Source organism: Saccopteryx bilineata, chromosome 4, assembly GCF_036850765.1.
Source record: "Saccopteryx bilineata isolate mSacBil1 chromosome 4, mSacBil1_pri_phased_curated, whole genome shotgun sequence".
Classification (NCBI taxonomy): Eukaryota; Metazoa; Chordata; class Mammalia; order Chiroptera; family Emballonuridae; genus Saccopteryx; species Saccopteryx bilineata.
In genome coordinates, this window is record NC_089493.1 from 76,497,007 (window position 1) to 76,521,948 (window position 24,942).

General features: G+C 35.3%; 1 protein-coding gene across 4 annotated transcripts in view; it reads right to left on the bottom strand.

The window, feature by feature from the left end:
* Positions 1-2,414: 2,414 nt before the first annotated feature.
* The window catches only part of CTDSPL2 (CTD small phosphatase like 2), an 85,979-nt gene continuing 63,451 nt past the window's right edge, over positions 2,415-24,942 (bottom strand). For all 4 annotated transcript variants that reach the window (XM_066276610.1, XM_066276611.1, XM_066276612.1 and 1 more), the window contains 5 exons: positions 11,552-11,614; positions 11,367-11,446; positions 7,031-7,157; positions 5,449-5,544; positions 2,415-4,423 (listed from right to left, as the gene is read on the bottom strand). In XM_066276610.1, the coding sequence (XP_066132707.1) occupies positions 4,358-4,423; positions 5,449-5,544; positions 7,031-7,157; positions 11,367-11,446; positions 11,552-11,614 (432 nt within the window). In that variant the 3' untranslated portion in view covers positions 2,415-4,357. The remainder of the gene's footprint in view (positions 4,424-5,448; positions 5,545-7,030; positions 7,158-11,366; positions 11,447-11,551; positions 11,615-24,942) is intronic.

The window sequence follows — 24,942 nt, forward strand, 5'->3', positions numbered from 1 at the left end:
TTTAAAAAAAGGAGGGGGGAAAAGTAAGGGGGAGGAGGAAGGGCCGGAGGAAGAGGGGGAAAAAGGAGAGGGAAGGGGAGGATGAAAAGGAGGGGAGGAGGAAGAGAAGAAAAACTCTACCACAGACACGTCTGGTAAACTTTTATTTTGTTGTCTACTCTCAAACCACTGCCACATTTAAAACAGTGATTTCCCAAACCTGGCTTTTAGAATCACTTGGACAGAATTCTCAGGTCACGTATAGACCCAATAAGACAATTTTTGCAGGGGGTGGGCCTCAGGAATCTATTTCCAAAGCTCAGAGTAATTCTAATGAACAGTCAGGTTTGGGAACTACTGATGTATTTTGAAATACTAACTAATATCAAAACAATAAAGTAAGTATAAACTTGTTGCTTTCTTATCCCCTTTTTTAAAATTTCTCAAAACACATTATATCCCAAGAACTCTTGCCCCTGGGCAAGTAATTTCAAGTTACAGAGAAACATTTTATAAAAATGTACTCTAGTGAGAGAGACTTGGATTTCAATAATTTAAGTAGTATTTAAATATAAGATACTCAGTTTTGTGGTTCTTATTCTGAATATTTAAAATGTATTTCATACAGGTTCCTAGTAGGCTTTCAACTCAGGGAAGACATGAAAAGTTATGACATAATCAAGCACATCAGCAATGAAAAAATACTATACTTGAACATAAGTCATGAGAGGAATAAGAAAGTGAATGAATGACAACCTAAGGCCTTTTGGCCCATACATTTTTGTTCCCAGTTCACTCTTCCCCTATAAGGGGAAATAAAATAAACATTCTTTCCTAGTTGCTTGGCATAGTTATTCGGTGGGTAACTATTAACTAAGTTAATTTTAGATACACAAGATTAAAGGAGATAACAAATAAATATCTAGGAAGACAAAGAGAAATCAGGTCAGAAAACCTTAACTACCTAATGATGTAGTATATAACACCATCATATTAGTACAATCAAATGAAGGCTTCAGCGTCCTTTATGTTTCAGCTTTATGTGTTTGACAAGACGTGGAAAAGATCTGGTCCTTATGAAGAATTCTGTGCTTGCTGTAAAGGTTTGTAGGAATAATGAAATACTTTCTTCACTGATGAGATGAAGTCTCTTTTCAGACAAGTTGACTGAACAAAACAATGAAAAATGAACTTCTTTAGAAGGCTGAATGAAAGTAGTATCTAGCTGAAAAAGTCATTGGCCAAAGAGAACTTTCTTTTTAAATCATTTTAAGTTTAACCCTAAAAACAACAACAACAAAAAAACAAAACAGAAAAACCAGAGAAATAAAGAAAAAAATGTGCACATACATTTTCACTGACAGTTATAAGAAAATAACCATTTATAGAGAAGTCACAATGCTTTCAACAAATTCCTCCAAAATTTTGGGAAACAAGATAAAGCCATCAGGTAAATAAATATACATACTAGCTAATATAAAACAACTTATGGTTTCAGATTGTTACTATTTTATGATCCAAGGAGAAATTTGGTGATATAAATCTGATTAGGGCTACGTATATTACATGGAATTAAAAAACACAACTGATTAAAACATTCTAACAATAATACAAATATTTAAAAGAATGTCTTAAAAGTCAGACATCACTGGAAATATCACAATTATAATATGTACTTCAGAACTGTAATATGTTTACAGGTCACTTTTGCTGTGTCTTATCAGGTATCCATCTCTCCTGCATTTACTATAGTCAGTTTTTTTAAGAGTTCATGTTTCTTGCGTGAACTGTATGGGCTGGGCACACCTCAGTTCATAAAACATACACCTCCGCTTAACTAAGTGGAAGTGTTTAAGATAACCTCTATAAACAGATCAAGAAAAGGGATAATAAGAAGATAAAACATTGTGGAAGGAAGCTGGATAGTTATCTTTACAAATTATTCAAAAATTTGTATTAAATTTAAAATGACTCAAGTAATGAAAAAAATATATGTATTAAATTGGTCTCACGAAATTTTTCAGGCCATACAAACTTTCCCTTAGTTTATTTCTTGACATAATCTTGTTATACTTGCTTCATTTGTCAGTCACTTTAGGGAACTAACTCTCCTTAGCAACTTTACTATTAATAAGAGATGAGTAAAAGTGGGAGTTTAAATTTTAAAGTGCCCATAGGCACAAAGGTATAGGTGCTTACATTTCCCTTTAAGTTATGGGAAAGCCCTTTGAGACTGTATTTAATCAGAAAAGCTTTCAGCAATTATAACGCATGCTGAAAGGGTAGATCTTTTATAGGTTTTGGATTTTGCTGTTTGAGCATAAAAAGGGAGCAAGGAGAAATGTAACTAGGTTCACAATTTTGAGCAAGAGCATATGTAAAGGTAATGTATGTACATTTTATTTCAAGAAAGACAGAAGACAAACAGCATAAAGATGCCCAGATGCCCTAAAGATAAATACATTTCAAAGATTCTCATTAAAATGAATCTGTATTTTTTCCTGCAAGCAAAATACCTTTCTTTAAATTAAAACAAAAACAAAAAAACCAGTATTCTGAATTGCAAATGCTTCTGCTTTTTTTTTGCAGAAAACCTGCCATGATTATTTAATGAATAAGGATTTTCCACAAAACAGGCTTGCTCTACATGCTAGATTTTAAACAGTTCAGTGACACAATATGCTAACTACATACACAACAGATAATATAGTAAGAAAACACTCAACCTGATGAAAAGTTAAAATCTTCATTAATACACTGAAAATGACATAACTCATGCCTTTAAAATCAAAAATACAAAAATTAAATGTTTTCCTAAAAAGATTTCCTTATTTTAAGGATTCATTTGAAAATGAAGCTGCATGTAATTTGTACAGTAAGTTGTACAAGTAAACAGGTAATATACATAAAAAATTAAGTGACATACTCCTCAATTATCAGTTGTCCACCTTTAATTTCCAATACTGTACTTTCTTAACAAGCATACAAAATATCAAACTTCTCTTTAGAAAAAGTGCCGTTCTTTGACATCCTTTACACAAAAACAGTCTGAGCCTGTGGCATGTTAATGCAGTCGAGAGGCAAAGCATACTAACTTTTACAAATTCTACCTTCCATAAAAAGCCTCCTGAAAAGGAGATTACACGCCACTATAAAAATATCAACCTCTTGTGGTAGCTGCATTAGAGAACCAAGGCTTGAAGACTATTTTCATATAACATAGAAAACCACTATGAGAGCATAGTAACTGCATTGGTGGCTTGGGAGTTTACTGTGCCACAGGATTATGCATAGCTACTGTAAGGTACCAGGACTGTTATACAGAGTTTTAAATTGATTGTAACTGAGAGCATAACAGAGGTACTACCAGCCCATGCAAAATAACTAAAAATACCAAGTCACTGTGCTGAATACTTCATTTCTGGAGGAAATCAAAGGCAGCAGTAACCAAATCAAGCCCAAAAGGTGACCAAACACATTCTCCTCAAAGATTGGTAAGCACAGTGAAGTCTGAGGTATACCTTTATCCATTAAATCTGTGTGCCATTGCAAGATATTACCATTTGGGGATACATGCCATCACAATGGTTTAAATCATTTGAATATTAGTCATTCATATATTCTTATCTACCCAGTCTCTTGATTTCTGAAAAGATTTCACCTATAGTAGAATATTACAGAAACAAAATATAAATGCATGTCTTTCTAAATGAAACTTACATGGACTAAAAGTAGAGAATATTTTAAAACAAATATACAATATGCAGGCAGACAAAGCAGGAAAACGGCCATTCAAATGTATAATAAAAAACTAAAAATTGACTATGTCCAGAAAACTATGAAGCGCCTCAACTAAAAGGAATGCATAATGAAATTCTAATCTAATACAGGTCAAAAATGTAAAAAGGTTATAAACCTTAACAGGAAAAATAAAACAACTTTTACTGGCCATTCCTGTTGAAATGAGAATCTTAAAGTAACAGAAAAGTGGCTACAAACCCACTTAGAGCACCAAACAGAGAGAAAATAAAAGTCCATTTTCATCTCTGTTATTATCATAAAATCCTGTGTGACTACAGGTCAAACTGCTGGTGGCAGAAACAGAATTCTTTATAAACTGCAGATGTCCTGTACATAAAAAAATTTCACTGGAGTCGCACTAGTTCTAAAGACTCTTCTGTTTTAGCCTACCTACTGTATGTATTCAATCTGAGATAGTCTCTTTCTGTAACCCTTGATTATTATTGGGCACCAAAGATAAGAAAAGCAAGACGGGGTACAAAAATGCAAAATTTCAACAGTAATGGCAATGTTTTGTCTTAGTCCAAAAGGGTCCTGCATTCTCTCCCCCCTTCAGTGATTTGACAAGTCTTTGTACTTAATCTGGGGGCAGCAAATCATGCAAGCGAAATCTGTCTCTGATGTGAGGTCGAACATCTTCATTCTGTGCAGAGAAAAAGAAATTAAATTTAAAGGCCACGTAATTTCAAAGACATGCTCCTTATACCATTATGAACATTCTTACTTTGCAGAAAATATAGATATTAAGCAGTAATATAATAAGAAAAATATACAGTGGTACCCTGAGATACGAATACGATTTTTTTTTTTTTTTTTTTTAAAGATACGAGCTGCGACTCAGTCCGTATTTTTGTTCAAGATCTGAGCGAAATTCCAGGATACAAGTCGTGATTCGGGAAGCTGCCGCTAGTTGGCGCGTTGTACACGGGTCCAGTATCGGCAGTTTGATATATGAGTTGACTGACTTACAAGCTCAGTTACAGAACGAATTAAATTTGTATCTCAAGGTACCACTGTATTACTGATAAAGTTAACTTAGAATTAAATTTATATTAAAAAAACTGCCATTAAAGTTTTAATTTTGTAAGAACAATTATGCAGTAGAGGCCAAACCAAAAGCTAGATAAAAGCATTAAGCCACTGAATTCTAGTTCATATATTAGTTTTAAAATTAATCCATGGATATAGGAAAAAATTCCCAGAATAGTTTTAGTAGCATAAGGAATAATTCCACGCCTGAACTGAGAAAACAAAATGAAATCGATTTAACAAAACCAGTTAGTGACTTGCAAGAGGAAGCCAAGTGAAATAAAAATTTCAATCTATAAATGTTTAAAAATATTGATAAGTATAATTTTAACTTATTAGTTTTGATAATGCTTGTAAATCCTTTTCCATAATCTCCCACAACAGTGACATTTTTTTAAAATTTATATATTGATTTTAGAGACAGTCTTGGAAGGGAGAGAGAAAAGAACATCAATCTGTTCCCGTATGTATCCTGACCAGGGATCAAATCCTCAACCTTTGCATATTGGGCCAACACTAACCAACTGAGCTATTTGGCTAGGGCCCCACACTGACTTTCTAAAACAATTTAAAGTATTTATTTCAATGAAGTTGAACCAACAAAAAGATAACAGAAAAAGATAAGTAAGATAGACTTACCAGTTCTACAAGCTTCTCCAGAAATGGAATCAATTTTAGGAGTTCATTGTCGTTTTTATCCATAAACCAGCTTTCTATAGGGATTCCATTAGATAGCTAAAATGATAAATAAGTAATTAAATCCTCTTTTTTGCCTACATCTTCCTACTTTGGAAAAGCTTAAAAAAGAAATAACTCAAAGCCTAATTGGGTTTTCAGCATAATTTCTTCTTAGTGTATATAAAACCTAACAAGAAAGATCTATTAAAACAAGTTTTGCTTTAACATAACTAAAAACATTGCTTTACTCATTCAAAAAACAGTTATTATTTGATTCTAGGCATTGTGAATGAAGGGGTATTGCCAATCTAAACAAACACTATTAGAGAGCACATATTGTACTTATACACAGGGACCATGTCCCATTCATTGTTTTATTCCCAATAGCAGGATAATCTAAAATACAGGAACATAACAAATTGACTTAATGCTATTTTATAACAAATAAACTGAATGCTATTTCACTAAAGAGGCTAAAAACAAGAATATAAATTATTTGTTTTATAGTAAACAATCTTTAGAATAAAATATTTTTAAACATTTACACAGAACATTGTGTTTGAGATGGAGGATAACAAATGTTTTTATCTAGGAACTAAGAAGAAATTCTTAAAAACATATTTTAACAGGCAAGGAAATAGAACTAGTGATCAAAAAGGAATGTATTTCAATACCATATACTATTACCCACTTTTTTCTTTTTCTTTTTATTTTTTTTTAAACTAAATTGCTAACCAATAACAGGATTTTTTTTAAATTTTATTTATTCATTTTTAGAAAGGAGAGAGAGAGAGAAGAGAGAGAGAGACAGAGAGAGAGAAGGGGGGAGGAGCAGGAAGCATCAACTCCCATATGTGCCTTGACCAGGCAAGCCCAGGGTTTCGAACCGGCGACCTCAGCATTTCCAGGTCGACGCTTTATCCACTGCGCCACCACAGGTCAGGCACTTTTTTCTTTTTATTATGGACATTTTAAAACACATAAAATTAAGGACAAATCTTGTTTTATCTATTCGCAATTCACTTTCCACCATTCCCATTCTGTACCAATTTATTGTGAAGGAAATCTCAAACAGATCACATGAACATATTTATAATGTAAAATATGTATATATTACAAGGATGGCTCATCTCTAGTCAAAGAATCATTAACAAAGGGTACAAATATATTGACAAAATAGTCCAAGAAAATATTTAAGAATGTCAGGCAGCCCAGAAGAACATGGTTAAGCTATTTGTAATTCTCATACATGTTCACAATTAAATTACTGATGTAAAAACTCATAAGAATGCTACTAAATGATGTATATCTTACAGTCCCTTCTTATTCACATTCACTACTCAGATTTTTATTTAGGTTGTACTCAATTTAAAAGAAACTTTCTCACAAGTAATATACCAATTTGGCATTTCTATTTCTACAATGTGACATTAAACAGAGAAATTCCAGCAATGAAAATTCTGTTCTTTCTTCATATTGTTTGGCAGCATTTGTCCTCATTGTGATTTACTAATCAAAGTTTGTTTAGCAACCCTCTTCCTACCTGATATGCAAAGGCTTGTGGTGAGTTGTCAATTATTATAGTTTTTGAAAGATCTCTTCCGAGGATATTTAAGTCCTTTATATAGTTTCCTTGTACACAAACACAATGTTCACGAAAAAGTCGGTGCCTAAATATAAAAGTACAAATTTACTAAAACAAACAAAAAAATGCTAAAAAGTACAACATATAATAAAACATACATACACACATAGGATTTACAGGTTATTATTTTGTCTCGAAATTCATATACAAATGTGGGTCTAAGCTTTGGGCTACAGTTTTACTATAAAAATTCTTAGCAACTATTGAAACCTTACAACCAAATATTACCATGCCTTAAAGAACTTTGGTTTATCCCAAAACATTATATTAAATTTTATAAAGTGGTATTAAAAACTCTGTAAATTGTTTCTGTAATTTATTTACCCAGGAAAGCTCAGTTCAGATGTAGCATCTGGTTGTCAGCAAGGTCCTGCTTTTTAACCAATTTTTCAGATGGTTGACTGAGGTACCAGTGACTTGCCCAAGGTCACATAGTAAGTCAGTGGTTACCCTGCACTGGAACCCAGGATCCTCCTGGCTCCCAGTTCTTTGTTCTAACCAGAGGACCACAAAGCCTTCCTATCCTTATACATTCCAGAATAGAAAATACCGTATAAGAAGCAGTGGTTCTGTGTTGGCATTTTTAAAATTTTTTTTAGTTTCTCTTACAGTTTTTGTGAAAAGGTGTGGAGGCCAAAACATTCCATCATTTCAACTTTTCCCAAACAGCCACCTTTCTTTTAATTTAGTGTGTGTGTGATTTGAAGACACAGAACTGCATGAAATGAATTCAGATTTAATTATAACATGTCTCCCCATACAAGTACTAACCAAGCTTAGCTTCTGAGATCAGACGAGATCGGGTGCGTTCAGGGTGGTATGGCCATAGACTAACTATAACAAGTAAACTGATGTTTCACTAATGATAGATACTAGGTTGAAAAATTTGGTATCATTTAAAAAAGTTGTTAAAGGTTTTATTATACTTAAGTGACATGGAAATAATTATATAATCTTTGTTTAGCACTCAAAAATAGTCTCTGTATATGACTTATAATTTTTACAGATCACCTTGAAATATTCCATTTGCAGGCATTAATAATTTGGTAGTTTGGCTTCCTTGTGTCTTAATCCCACTGAACAATTTCTCAGGAGCTAGGTAGGGTCTATTCATTCCTTTATTTTTAATCATGCAATTTCAAGAAATGGGCACTTTCTACCAACAAAATTATTCAGTTCTAATAACACCCCAACAAAATTCAACCTTAAAAATATCAGTGCTAGTGGTGATGGCAAAGGTATAAATATTTTTTCCCCCATATTATAAAGAATACTTATATGACCATCCAGTACAGTACTACTTTGAAAAATAGACTAACTGAAAGGATTTAAGTAATTTTATTTGCATAAACATTAGGATTTGAGGAAACTGGAGAGGCAAGTAAAGCATGTACACGCAAAGTCACTACTGATGTTTTTCTCCCAATAGCAGCAAACTCACCCAAGACAGGAGACAACTGAATACATGGTGAGACAAAAATAGGTTTATAGTTGTGAGTACATGAAACACATAGTATACGCTTATACTATTATTTGTTATTGTATTATTTTCCATACAAACAATTGTAAACCTATTTTTGCCCCACTCTGTATTTACGGTGTATGGATACTAGTGATTTATTTTAATTTATTTATTTAGTTTGTTTGTTTTTTAATTTTTAATTATTTATTTATTTTTTACAGAGACAGAGAGTGAGTCAGAGAGAAGGATAGACAGGGACAGACAGACAGGAACAGAGAGAGATGAGAAGCATCAATCATTAGTTTTTCATTGTGCATTGCAACACCATAGTTGTTCATTGATTGCTTTCTCAGATGTGCCTTGACCGCGGGCTTTCAGCAGACCGAGTAACCCCTTGCTGGAGCCAGTGACCTTGAGTTCAAGCTGGTGGGCTTTTCCTTGAGTTCAGATGAGCCCTCACTCAAGCTGATGATCTCGGGGTCTTGAACCCGGGTCCTCTGCATCCCAGTCCGATGCTCTATCCACTGCGCCACTGCCTGGTCAGGCTATTTTATTTTTTAAATGTTTATTTTATTGACTAGAGAGAGGAAGGGAGAGAGCAGGAGAGAGACAAGAACATCTGTTCCTGTATGTACCCCAACAGGGATCGAACCAGCAACTTCTGCACTTCAGGACAATGCTCTGACCAACTGAGCCACCCTACCAGGGCTCGATCACTTTAAATTATACTATAGCCCAGTGGTTTTCAACCTGTGGGTAGCGACCCCAATGGGGTCGCCTAAAGCCATCGGAAAATACATAATGCATATCAGGTATTTACATTCCAAATCATAACTGTAGCAAAATTACAGTTATAAAGTAGCCACCAAAATTAGTTTTTGGTTTGGGGTCAACGCAACATGAGGAACTGTATTGCAGAGTCACGGCACTAGAAAGGTTGAGAACCACTGCTATAGCCTCTGTCCAGTTTTCCAGAAATCTGAGGGTCAATAGCATGTATCTGCAGTTTTAGAAAGATAGTTTCTTTTTAACTGTCATCAAAATTGCATCTGGACTTGGGATTCAGAGATCATAGAGATCTCTGTTGTCAAAGAACACAGATAATTCCCTATAGCTCTCTTATGAATCAGTTCAAAAAGATTTTCCTGGTTTAAGTTTTTCAAAATGCAACAAGATAAATTTAAACTCCTAAATGTGTAGATTTTAGAAAACTAGTTTAAAAGAGGGGTGTTAATTTATAACATTATAATTGCATAAGTACAATTTGCCCTCTAATAAAATGTAAGCTCCAAGCCTGACCAGGCAGTGGAGCACTGGATAGAGCATCGGACTGGGACGCAGAGGACCCAGGTTCGAAACCCCGAGGTCGCCAGCTTGAGCGCAGGCTCATCGAGTTTGAGCAAGGCTCACCAGCTTGAGTCCAAGGTCACTGGCTCAAGCAAGGGGTCACTTGGTCTGCTGTAGCCCCCTGGTCAAGGCACATATGAGAAATCAATCAATGAACAACTAAGGAACTGCAATAAAGAATTGATGTTTCTCATCTCTCTCCCTTCCTGTCTGTCAGTACCTATCTGTCCCTCTCTCTGGCTCTCTCTGGCTCTGCCACCAAAAAAAAAAAAAAAAGTAAGCTACAAGATGGGAAGGACTTGTGTTGCTCACCACTGTTCCCTGGAACACTGGAGGTACCAAATAGAAATTTTCAGAAGGAATGATTAAAGCAAAACCATTTATTTGTATACTTTTGTTGAAGTTGGATAAAATAAGCATAAATTATAATATACTTTTATGAAAATACATTTTCTGTTTTGTATGTCTGAAGCTTGCTTATATGAAAGATAAAATGGAAACTAACTACAAGGACAAATTTTAATCCTTTAGATAAAAAAAATCACAGTTCTATTTACAAGAAAGAAAATCTCCTAAACGTGGACTGATAAACTGTGTGGACATTAGATAAAGCCTTTCACCATAGTTGCAATCACTCAATAATAAAGGTACTATTAATAGTAGAAATTAAGCTTAGAATTTTTCACTAAGACAATATGGGAGAAAGTAATGCAGGAAAATGAATCCTCAGCTATTAAGGCTGTTACTAGGCCTTTGTGGCATCTCTCAGCTTGTGGTCAAAAACTCACAAAGATGAATTCCTACATCTTACAGGATGCAACAAGACTGCAGTCTTAGTATCTCTCAGTTGAACTATGTAATTTTAAAACTGTTTTAAAATTACCCAAGGCACTCCCACCTAACCATGACACACTGCATCTGCTGGCTCAGGACACACTTACAAGGAACTGAGTCTAGATCAGGGTAACCTGAGTCACTAAGCAAAACTGAAATTTCCAGTTAGACTCATGTAACCTTTTTTTCAAAGAAAGTTAAGTTTGCTCTTTTATTTCTTTATGCCATTAAAAAGGTGACATAACATGCATCATATCTCAGAAACATAAGGATGTAAAAACATCACACACACAATGAAAAATTCCACATACCCTGGCTCTTCCCCCAGTACCAAAAGAAGTGAGAATAACATGTAACAAGAAATAAATACATTTAATCTTTGTATTTATTTAAAGAACGTCTGTCTGGAGTTAAATCATTAGGAACTCTTAAAGAATTTGGGGGTTTAAAAATTCATTTCTTTTCACCATTCAACACAACAAATCTCTATATATGTAGCCAACTGAAAATGGCCATAGAAGTTCAATATAATCATAGTAATTTCATAGATCAGTGTGACAGACATTTCCACTATTTCTTACTTAAATTTACCTGACCAGTTGCTTTTTAGGGTCTAGTATGTTCAGTAACTTGTCTGCATACACCTTCTTAGAAGCAGTAAAAAGAATGATCTATAAATTCAGGGGAAAAGAAGTAATCATTATACATGATCTAAATATGGGTACTATGTTGAATAAAATAAAAATACTTAATGTAATTAGCTCATGCATGTTTACCTCATACATCTGAGACATTCGTTCCAGGAATTCCCTGAAGAATGGCCTTAATCTCACATAAACCTAAAGAAATATAAAGATAGGCTTCAGCAAATAAACACAAAATAGAAACAAATTTTTTATAAATTATGCTGTGTTCTAACTCTACATTTATTATGAAGTTCATATTTTAAAGAAATAGAAAAGTTTACTAAGTACCACTCAATGAAACATTTTCCACATACCAAAATTCACTTAAAACAACCTTTAGCAGGGTAATAATAATAATTATTGGTGATCATTTCACTTTTTAATAGTTAAATAAGCATCACACAATAGTATTTCATGGAATATAGTTCTAATAAACATTTTAACTAAAAACGGAAGGTTTCCCTCCAAGATTTTGATCCACCAATCAGCTCCATCTTCCAGCCAGGTAGCATCCATCCAATTTAGGCAGGCTGTGTGTCCATCTCTAGCTGACCTGTCTCAATGACCTTCCTCAAATTACTCAGAATTTCTTCTTAACAATCACCTGCTAAGAATAGTTTGGTTGTTTTTTTTTCAAATTTCTGTTAAGGTAAATAATGTTCAAGAAAGAGATGTTTGGATTGGTGGGTTTAAATAACTGAAATTTTTCAGAAGTCAATTTTGTCATTTTACATTTACTGATTCAGATATGGCACCTAGCTTAGAACTATTTGTTACTTGAGATAGAAACTATAATAGTCAAACACGAGTTATCAAGTTATCAAAGCCTACTGGCACTATCAGAAAAAGACCACAGCACCCAAAGAACTGCCATATTTCTGTGTCTGCCTTTTTGCCTACATTTAATGTAGCTCTTGTGGTATATTACAATATTCAAAAAGCGTAGAAATATAAGCCATAAGCAACCATTAAAACTGATTTACAAAAGACTTTGAATTGTGTTCATTTTGTGACAAAGTTTTATAAAAGAAAATGTTGTACTCCAGATGTAATTACTAACCTCAAATACCATGAGCAACTTGCAGAACACCTATGTGCCAGATTAATTGGATTCTGATTTAAAAAACCAAAAAACAAAACTGGAGGGAACAAATTCAAAATCTAGGTTTCACAGAGTTTGTCATCAATACATATCCACATAAAAATGCTTTCATGCCTGACCAGGCAGTGGCAGTGGATAGAATATTGGATTGAGAGGCAGAGGATCCAGGTTGGAAACTCCAAAGTAACTGGCTGGAGCAACGGCTCACCGGCTTGAACGTGTGATGATATACATGACCCCATGGTCGCTGGCTTGAAGCCCAAGGTCGCTGGCTTGAGCAAGGGGTCACTTGCTCTGCTGTAGCCCCCCAGTCAAGGCACATGAGAAAGCAATAAATGAACAACTCAACTAAGGTGCTATAACGGAGAATTGATGCTTCTTATCTCTCTCCCTTCCTATCTTTCTGTCCCTATCTGTCCCTCTCTGACTCTGTCTCTTGTCAAACAAAAAAAAAAAAGAAAATGCTTTCATGATATAGCGTGGTGGTGGCGCAGTGGATGGAATGTCAGCGGGGGATGCAGTGGACCCAGATTCAAAACCCCAAGGTTCCTTGGTGGCTTGAGCGCAGGCTCACCAGCTTGAGTGTGGGGTCACTGGCTCGTCTGTAGCTGTCTCTCCCACCCCCCACCTCCCATCAAGGCACATATAAGAAAGCAATCAATGAACAACGAAGGTGCCACAATGAAGAATTGATACTTCTCATCTTTCTCCCTTCCTGTCTGTCTCTATTTGTCCCTCTCTCATAAATAAATAAATAAATAAATGCTTTTGTGATAAAAATCTAGTTCTAGGAATGTTGTAGGGGCAGAACAGAGAAATCATGGAGAGGATTCTTAGGAACTGTGTACTACCAATCTTGGTAATTTCCAAAGCCCAAAGGGATAAAACAATGTCATATACATATTAAGTAACTGATAAAAATCTGTTGAGTACATGAAATAGAACTGCCAGAAATTGAGCAATATAGACAAAATAGACAAGCCTACATGACTACATAAGGACAACAATCAAACCTCTTCAACAACTTGACCACTCGTGTAAGACGTGTAAGACAAGTTTTGAACAATTATTAATATGCTAATAATATCATCTAACACTGCCTTCAGGCAAGAATGATATTTACGTTTTTACTCTTAGCCAGGCAGTTTTATCTCAATTTTTTGACTAGCCAAATACAAAATAAGCCACATTACCCCTCCCCCAGCAAATAAAAACAACCAAATCCTCAATACTTAATCACTATCGCTTAGGATGAGTTACAAAGAATTTAACTAGAGTTAATTCATTTTAATTAATTTAATTTTGCTGATTAATTTTAACATTTTCACCCTAAAACATTTAGTATAGTTTGTGGCCGTGGTTGAAAACTACACATCTGGCCCTGGCCGGTTGGCTCAGTGGTAGAGCCTCGGCCTGGCATGCAGGAGTCCCGGGTTCGATTCCCAGCCAGGGCACACAGGAGAAGCGCCCATCTGCTTCTCCACCCCTTCCCCTCTCCTTTCTCTCTGTCTCTCTCTCCCCCTCTCGCAGCCGAGGCTCCACTGGAGCAAAGTTGGCCTGGGCGCTGAGGATGGCTCTGTGGCCTCTGCCACAGGTGCTAGAATGGCTCCGGTTGCAACAAAGCGATGCCCCAGATGGGCAGAGCATAGCCCCCTGGTGGGCATGCCGGGTGGATCCGGGTCAGGTGCATGCGGGAGTCTATCTGACTGCCTCCCCGTTTCCAGCTTCAGAAAAATAAAAATAAAAAAAATTAATTTAAAAAAAGAAACTACACATCTTACTTGTTTAATAATCCAAGTAATTGACAGATTTTAGACATATTACTATTTTAACTGACAAAATCAGTTTTATTAATTATGGGTGTTTTCAGAACAGATTTGTTATGATTAAGAAAAAAAACTCATCCAAAACTTTTTTTTAAATTACTTCATCTTGAGGAGGAGGATAAACCATAAAACATCTGAGGTTTCTGTTTGTTGCTAAGTTTTTTAACACTCAATAAACAAAAATATTTCATTTACATATATATAAATGTTTTCATTTGTTTTTTATATCCCTGTTATTACCTGCTCCAAAGTGTACTCTAAGATAAGCATGGGCCTGACCAGGTGGTGGCGCAGTGGATGGAGCGTCGGACTGGGATGTGGAGGACCCAGGTTTGAGACCCCAAGGTCACTAGCTTGAACACAGGCTCATCTGGTTTGAGCAAAGCTCACCAGCTTGGACCCAAGGTTGCTGGCTTGAGCAAGAGGTTACTCAGTCTGCTGTAGCCCCACGGTCAAGGCACGTATGAGAAAGCAATCAATGAACTAAAATGCCACAACGAAAAACTGATGATTGATGCTTCTCATCTCTCTATGTTCCTGTCTGTCTGTCCCTATCTATCCCTCTCTCTGACTCTTGCTCTGTCTCTGTAAAAAAATAAAATAAAAAAAAAGAAAGAAAAAAAAAGATAAGCATGGCTTCTGTAATTTGGGATGTTTACTTTGAACACTAAGACACTTCCATTTTAGAGGAATACTTCTATTTAAACAATATTATCCAAGCATAATAAGTAGAACATTGTACAAAGGTGACATTTTCAAACTTCTTATACAGTAAATTCCAGATTAGGTCAAAACTAGAACTTCATTATGCATTTAACTACTTTGACTATATTTAAATATAAAATATGTAAACTGACATTACTTTCAAAATGTGCCTGTTTACTGGGGATGAAAGGTGGCTAAAAATTGGGGAATATAGTGCTAGGGTGTTTTCTTACCATGAGAATAAAATTGAAAAATTGTTGACTATAAAAGTTCCTATCCTGAGAATGTCACCATTTGAAAATAAGGTATTTCAGGATTAAAATACAAAAGATCTTAGCAGAAACTGAAGTGGTTAGTGAAAAAAAAATGTGAGAAAGGTACAAACTAACAGTGAGCAGGGGTAGGGTTGGCACCACATGAGGTTCTGCCATCTGCAAAGGCAAAATTACAAAAAGAAAAATAGAAATAGAGGCATAAGGCCAGCAGGGTCCAAGTTATTTAGATGAATATATTACGCAGAAATATATAGATGGCAAGAAGCACTAAGTACTGTCCAGTAGGAAACAAACAAAAAACTGCAAGGTATGCATAATGAAACTAGTCACTTATTGTGTTAAGGTATACAGATACATTAATACAGGTGCACACATAGGCATGCCTCCAAATGCTTCAAAATCTATTCTACACATGCTCTTGTCATGTCTTGACTGCATATTTCCTATTTTCTATTCTTTTTCTATGTATATACCACCAACTGTCCTTCAAACTTGCAACCGTTCAAAACCATGTCATTTCCCAAATGTAAGATTAAGCCAAGTTTCATTTCAGTTTAGTGTGTGTCTGTCCCAGTATATACCAATTATTCTAAGTACATTACAGATTTAATCTTCTACCAGTAAACCAAATATATTTTTTTAACTTTTTAAAATTTATTCATTTTAGAAGAGAGAGAGAGGGAGAGAAAGAGGAGAGGGATAAGAGAGAAGGGGGGAGAAGCAAGAAGCATCAACTCCCTTATGTGCCTTGACTGGGCAAGCTCGGGATTTGAACCAGTGACCTCAACATTCCAGGTCGACGCTTTATCCACTGCGCCACAACAGGCCAGGCCTAGCATATGTTATTTTTAAACTATTAACTTATTTTAAAATATATTTGGGCCTAGCATATACTTTTTTGTTGTTTTTTTGAGGGACACAGAGTCAGAGAGAGGGATAGATAGGGGCAGACAGACAGGAAAGGAGAGGGATGAGAAGCATCAACTCTTTGTTATAACACTTTACTTGTTCATTGATTGCTATCTCATATGTGCCTTGACTATGGGGCTACAGCAGACTGAGTAACCCCTTGCTCAAAGGAGCGACCTTGGGTTCAAGCTGGTGGGCTTTTGCTCAAACCAGATGAGCCCGCGCTCAAACTGGCGACCTCAGGGTTTTGAACCTGGGTCCTTTGCGTCCCAGTCCAATGCTCTATCCACTGCGCCACCTCCTGGTCAGGTGTGTATGTTATTTTTAAACTATTAACATATTTTAAAATATATTTGGGCCTGACCTGTGGTGGCACAGTGGATAAAGCATTGACCTGGAATGCTGAGGTTGCTGGTTGAAAACCTTGGGCTTGCCCAGTCAAGGCGTATATGAGAAGCAACTATGAGTTGATATGTCCCTCTCCCCCACCCCCTGCCTGTTTCTCTCTCCTCTCTAAAATAAATAAAAAATAAAAATAATATATGCTATAAGGAATAACTATTACATAAAAATTTAGTAATAAAACATGCCTTTAATAAGTCTTACTTCCCCAGAATATGTTTTTATAAACATGTTCATGCCTGACCAAGTGGTGACGGAGTGGATAGTGTTGGCCTGGGACTCTGAGGACCCAGGTTCAAAACCCCAAGGTCACCGGCTTCAGCACTGGCTCATCAGCTTGAGTATGGGGGTTGCTGGCTCGAGCGTGGGATCATAGATATGACCCCATGGTCGCTGGCTTAAAGTCCAAGGTCACTGGCCCAGCTGGGCCCACCTTCCCCGCCCTATCAAGGCACATAGGAGGAAGCAATCAATGAACTAAGGTGCCACAATGAAAAATTGATACTTCTCATCTCTTTCCCTTTCCTGCCTGTCTGTCCCTATCTGTCTCTCAAAAATAAAAAATAGAAAATAAAAATATATAAATATGTTCATTATGCAAAAATTTTAAAATAAAATCTATTATAATAGTATCAGCAAAGCAGTGATAATGAGATTAATTTTGTGTATCTGATATGGACTGATTTTACCAAAATTTAAATTTTATATAAAAGTAATAAATATACAACAGAAAAATAACAATATATTAATAAAACTTGATTATGAACAATACCTGACAGCCTATACTTTCTTTGGTATTATGACTGAGAATATTTTGTGATAATGTCTAAATTCAAATTCATATCTAAGTATAGGCAATGTCAAATTATATATACTGAGTAATTTCTGACTGTTATTTTACCAAAATTTTGTCTATTACCATAGATAACTTGAACAGTATGACAAAAAAAAAAAACCTTCTTACATGTAAATCTTTTTTGGAAAAGTATTTCTAAATAGTTTTGAGCACACAGATAATATTCAAACTGAAACATCTCTAATCATTTTTCCATGATATCCTTAGAACTTATTGTTACACTGTTGCAGGTTAAAAAAAAAAAGTAAATTCAGTGAAATTCACCCACATAAAGAGTATGGAAACTTTTAAGTTAAAAAATGACTTGTGCCTGACCAGGCAGTGGCACAGTGGATAGAGCATCAGACTGGGATGCGGAGGATCCAGGTTCGAGACCCCGAGGTTGCCAGCTTGAGCAAAGGGTTACTCAGTCTGCTGAAGGCCCACGGTCAAGGCACATATGAGAAAGCAATCAATGAACAACTAAGGTGTTGCAACAAAAAACTGATGATTGATGCTTCTCATCTCTCTCCATTCCTGTCCGTCTGTCCCTATCTATCCCTCTCTCTGACTCTCTGTCTCTGTAAAAAAAAAAAAAAAAAAAAAGACTTGTGAATACTATTTATAATCAGCAGTAAAAATTTAAAGCAGTGGAAAACCAACAAAACTGGGGAATGTGAATAAGATGCTCCAAATAAATGATATATCTTAGTATTAACAGATACCAGTGGTATAACCCTTCTGTACACCTCAGTTTCCTCATCTATAAAATGGGTATAACAGTACCTACCTCATAAGGTTATGAGGATTAAATAAATTATTGCATGTCAAGTACCTAAAACAATACCTGGAACACTGAAACTACTAATAGCTATTACCATTTAAAAGTAATCAATTATAATAATAGCTGGAATGAGTATGACTAGATGGGGCAGAATTGGGCATCTTAACTCAAAGAGAAAGCCCTGGGCCTACAAGCTGTGTTTTTAGAAGAGGAACAGTAATAATGAATTGCATCAGTTGATAGCTTAACTATTCAACTTGCTTAACATTTTTTTAACCTCACCAGAGCATAGAGAAAAACCTCAACCTTTTCCATAGCAAGGGGGCTGCTCGGGTAGGCCCTGTGGAGGCCTCAACTTTATAACCCACTGGGTGATTTCACAGCATCTTTTTCACAGTTTCCAATAAGAGTTCGATGGCTGTTGGGGATAGTATTCTTAGGTGGATCAATTGGGGATGAATAAGTAAATACTAAAATATAAGAACCAATAAAAGAAAAACACACACAACCCCCCCAAAACCCCTAAACTAAAAACTTAACAAAACCTTACACTGTGTTAAGTAGAAATAAATGTGCCTGGCCTGTGGTGGCACAGTGGATAAAGCACTGACCTGGAACGCTGAGGACGCCAATTCAAAGCCCTGGGCTTGCCTGGTCAAGACACATATGGGAGTTGATGCTTCCTGCTTCTCCCTCTGCCTTTCTCTTTCTCTCTCCTCCACCCCCCGCCTCTTTAAAATGAATAAATCAAAACAAATTTTTTTTTAATTTAAAAAGAAATTTTCTGATAGAGTCCAAAAGATAGTTAAGCTTAATATATTCATATAAATGGTATATTAAAGTTAGCAATGAAGAATAACTTTCCAGTAAAAGCAGCCATTATATGTATACTGCTCACAAAATTAGGGGATATTTTATCACTTCATATTCATTTTGAAATATCCCCTAATTTTTGTGAGCAGTGTGTTTTAATTTAGATGCATAAGTTAGATTTGTGTATATATAAAAAATACTGATATGCTTATATTAAAAGTTTAGTATTTTAAGAGTAGTGAAACAGCCTGACCAGGTGGTGGCGCAGTGGATAGAGCGTCGGACTGGGATGCAGAAGGACCCAGGTTCGAGACCCCGAGGTCGCCAGCTTGAGCGCAGACTCATCTGGCTTGAGCAAACAGCTCACCAGCTTGGACCCAAGGTTGCTGGCTCCAGCAGGGGGTTACTCAGTCTGCTGAAGGCCCACGGTCAAGGCACATGTGAGAAAGCAATCAATGAACAACTAAGAAGTCGCAACGCACAACGAGAAACTGATGATTGATGCTTCTCATCTCTCTCCGTTCCTGTCTGTCTGTCCCTGTCTATCTCTGCCTCTGAAAAAATAAATAAATAAAAAGATTTCCTTCTTTAAGAGTAGTGAAACAAAAGTCCTTTGCAGTAAAACAAAAATGTTGCCTTCAAAAACAAATTCTAAACTTCGAAGCCTCCAATTTAATAAGCTTATTAGTAATTAACTGTCACCTCTCCTGAATTTGTAGAACATTTTCAGCTGTTGAACAAGAACTTTCCATATATTTTTAAATAAACTGCTTCTAATTTTAAGGTACATTTACAAAGAATACAAAGAATTCCCCATGAAATATATTTTATCTTTGAAAAGTAGATAACTATAGGTTTCTTTTATATAGTTAGTTCCTTTTTTAATTTAAAAATTAATAATGAATAATTATGATGAAAAAAATGAGTGCCAATGACTACATTCTTTTCTTTTTAAGTGAGAGAGAGAGAAAGAGAGGACAGACAGAAAGGAAGGGAGAGAGATGAGAAGCATCAACTTGTTGTAGTATTTTAGTTGTTCATTGATTGCTTTCTCATATGTGCCTTGACGGGAGAAGGCTCCAGCTGAGCCAGTGACGCCCTACTCAAGCCAGCAAGCCTGTGCTTCAAGCCAGCGACCCTGCACTCAAGCACAAGCTGAGGACTTCAGGGTTTTGAAACAGAGTCCTCAGCTTCCCAGGTAGACATTCTATCCACTGCGCCACCACCTGGTCAGGCAAACTATACTTTCTAATAAGGATTGGAAAGTTACTTTAAAATTGTTTTTAATATTTACCTACAATTAAATTTTTTATTATTTTTATTTATTTATTCATTTTAGGGAGAAAAGGGAGAGACAGAGAGAGAGAGAAAAGGGGGGGAGGAGCTGGAAGCATCAACTCCCATATGTGCCTTGACCAGGCAAGCTCAGGGTTTTGAACCGGCGACCTCAGCATTTCCAGGTAGACGCTTTATCCACTGCACCACCACAGGTCAGGCTACCTACAATTAATTATCAAATATTTTTCCAGACCAGCTAAAACATTATTCCCCAATACTAAGTGCCCATGACCCCAAATATCTTAAGGCACATACTACTTTTGCAGAGCAAAATTATGCTTTATGAAGGTCAAAACAGTAATGTCTCTTGGTTATTATCGACTTAAGTGAGAGCTTGAGAGTAGGAAAAACTTGATTAGGTATTTACTACAAAATTCTCCATTTAAATGATTGCTTTTTTCTTCATGAAGCAAAAATAATGCTGACTTTTCTAGGGAATACTATAGAGGGGATAGAAGACTTCGAGATTCTTATAAAAATTATCCTAGGTTGTAAGGTCCCCAAGAAAACAAACTATAATAATGGAGAAGACACTGAACTTTGCTAAACATGGAATTTCCCACCCATTTCTCCCCCCAAACTTTCCCCATAAAAACAACCTCTACTAATAAAGTGTCCTTTAGCAAGTTGCTCCCTAGAGGGCCCTATCTCTCCTTGAGTGCTTACCACAATCTGATTTCTGGACAGCTGACCCAAAGTTTGTTGATTTTACTGATCTTCAGAAAGCCACTGACTGGCTAAAGTCTTACAGGTGAACAGTCAAAAATCAGATGCCCCTGCCATGCTTTACAGAATGAGGAGTTGGACAACACAGTTACGTTTGGCTGCACTGTGGTGAAACATATGAGGCATCTTCTTTTAGTCTTCAATTAGCCACGTTTGGGCTGAGTAGCTCTATTACATCTTCAAAAAACTGAGCTCCAGTTCTTGATGGAGACAGAGGAAGGTCATTGAGGAGGTGGTTCAGTTCAAGAGCTAAGTGAAAAATCTGTCTTTTGATTCAATCCTGCTTGTGGATAGAAGTCATCTTCTGGATGGAAGAGGGAGTGAGATGACCTATAGTCTTGAATTGGTGGATCTGCAGGAACAGAAACTAAATACAGTGGAGACCTCTTAACTGAGTAACACCACGAGATGGATTTCCTGACAATGTGTCAATATAAGCTAAATATAAAGATTAAACATGTGCATTGGAACTGATCATGCACTTGTTTTTCCAGATATCAAATGCATTTGTACCATTCTATAAATAAATATTTCCCCAATAACTCATTATAAAACAATTTATAGAAAAAGTAACAAGAGGGGCGAAGACCCATTCAAACAAAAATCTGTATACTTTGTCTTTGTGAGTGCTATATCCTCACTTAAAAAAAGTCAGTTCTTCTTTTGAATTACTTTTTCTCCATATATAAAAACTATAATCTGTCTATCCATACAGTGTCAGGTGTAACATACATCAAATTTTGAGTTGAAATTCTTAGGTTATTATTTTATCCTCTAGAAATGGAACTCAAGTATACTCAGGTGCTAAATTGGGGCTTGAATAATCTACCTGCTGGTAAATCCTAAGACTTGCAATAACTAAGTTGAGTCCTACTTATTAATCAAAAGAAGAATATAAATTATGAAGTCAGGCAATCTTTAAATGTGAGTAGTGGCCACCTTAAATTTCCCCTCAAACTTTTGTCTAAGAAAGCCCACAACCAGATTAGAATGGATCTAATTTTAAATTTATCTAAATATTAGCAAAATTTTTGATGAACATTTGATTACCTACATTCACTTAGAAATAATCTGAATATGTAAATTTACTGTATATACTCTCATAATTATTAGATCAAGGGTCAGTAAACTATGGCCTGTGGGCCAAATCCAAATTGTCACTATTTTAGTAAATAAAGCTTTACTTGTACACAGCCACACTTATTCAATTATGTGCTGTCTATGACTCCTTTCAGATTACAATGGCAGAAAAAGCAGTTGCAATAGAGACTGCAAAACCTAAAATATTAATAAATGGCCCTTTATAGGAAAAAGCTTGCCAACCCCTGATATAGATGATTATTAAAACACATGTAAGACAATTTACACTTTACATTGTTTTGAAAAAAAGAAATAACAAGTAGAATTAAAATTAAAATTAGATAGATATAGCTCAACCATGACGAACTTGCCACAAAAAGAAAGCAAAAGTAAAATAAGTCCCAAGAGGACATTATTTGGCTTTAATTCAGATAAAGAATTTGATCCTATTTTAACATTACCTTTTTATTTTTAGGGGTATATATACATAAATACCATGGAACTAACAATGTACGAAGGTATATAAATGCCATGGAACTATTCACTTAAAAAGTGTTAACTTTATGTTGTGAATTTCAGCTCAATAAATTACTTTTTAAAAGAGTATATACAGTATTTTATAGGTATCTACCTTTAAGTGGGCCACATTATATTGTACTGGTTAAATATGTAAGTTACATCTTACCTAATAATGTGGTTTCTCCAAAATCTCTTAGATCATCTCAGACCCTTGTGTATATTTCTTCTTTGCCAGTAGATGGAGACAACACCACTGAAAGTTTAAAAGACATCATTCCCTGTTTAAAGGGAGCTTGCTGGTCTGAAAACTGGGGGAACTCTAACCCAAGATTTCTTCAAATTATTTTTTTTAAAGCAGACAGAATAGCCATGCCAAACCAGAAATCCAAAGGACTGTACCCAATATTAACTATGGACACCCTCAAAAATTTACTAAAGGGGAACTAAACTCTGTATATGATGTAATAACTAAATCATAATATTACATTGCAATTGTCTCTATAACTTGTAAGATTCAAACATACATCTCATTGCTCCTGATTTGGGCACTATCATTCATTTTTCAGTTTCAGAAAGTTTGACTCAGTTCATAAGGATGACTCTTATGAACTCTTTTTCATAAGAAAGAGTTCTTTGAATCCACAGAGGTAGATACAGTACATAAAATATTTTATAAGTAGTCATATGTACTGCTAGAAGCCCTTTATTTAAAATAAGACAACTATCCAGATCCATACGAAAATAACAAGAACTGTATAAAGAAGAGAATTGAAGCAGAAAGAGTCAAAGCACTAACAAAAAAATTCAATTTTATGGTCACACTGAAAAGAAATGCTCATAAAAGGGAAGAATCAAACTCTTGCAATTTCCAAGGTTCTTATTTCACTATTAAAAATTACATAAGCAGACCAAAACCATCTTCAAGAAATAAACTTCAGATCAGAAAGCTTAAGATGTCATCACCTCAAAATACTATTTTTAAGTAACAGCTTTACTTTCAAAATTCAAAGCCTGGAACCCATTGTTTTTCAGTGCAATTTTGAATAACAACAACAAAAACAACAACAAAACAAAGATCTCAAGCTAAAAAGAGAAGTAACTATTGCTCTACTGTGTATTTGCCAAAAGACTTCTGTCTTTGAAGTGGACTAGACAAGAACAACCTATTGGCAGAAAGTGTCTTATTAAGAAAAAGAACTGCCTTAAACCAAGTAATATTGTTAAAAATAAATACCAAAACCTTTAAATCTCTTATTTTTATATATATATTTGCCCATTCTTTCATCATATATCAGAACTAAAATCAGTTTCAATAAAGGGAATGAATACAGTACTCAGATATTACCATACCTACAACACCTATCTAGGTTAAAAGAGAATTGACTATAACTGCTCAAATAAATCCTCTTATAACTCATTACAAGATAAAGTAGGTAAAGTAGACTCTGATCCACAAACTTCTACTTAATTTTGAAGCTGAAAACTATGCCCAAATTCTAACTGCCTATTAAGAGCAAATAAGCAACCATAAACATCTTTCCATCATCCTCATGATAAATGTTCAACTTGGCTTTTAGTTAATCCTTAGGTTGGCTTCCTCTTGCAAACAACAAACTTTTAGACCCTTTCCCAATCATTCAACAAGTGTTATGTTTGAAGGTAATACTAATTAAATAACCACCACCAGCACTACCAGCACCACCACAGAAGGGCACTTTCCTTGCAATTTTCAAAGTATATTCACATATATTAATTCAAATTTTATGTTAGGAAAATCTCAAACATAATATAAAAACTATGGCCAGCACACACAAAATTTAATTCACAGTGAAATGTAAATATCTGTATTTTGCACTGTTACCTATTCAACAACACAGATGAGACAGAAATGCTTATACCCCAAAATTTTAAGTAGTAACTAAAAGAGTATCCAGGAATTCTGTGATGAATATAAAATAGATAAACCAAACTGCAATCTACAGACCATATTACTAAAAAAGGAAATAAAAATGACCAACAAGGAATGAATTTTCTTTATATCATTTGGATTTTGGAGAAGAAAAACACCAGGTATTAAACTGGCAAGTTCTTCTTAGGGATCTATGATGTCAGTGCTCCTGCCTCCACCTGCTGGCAAACTGATTATAAAACTAGCAGAGATCGCTAG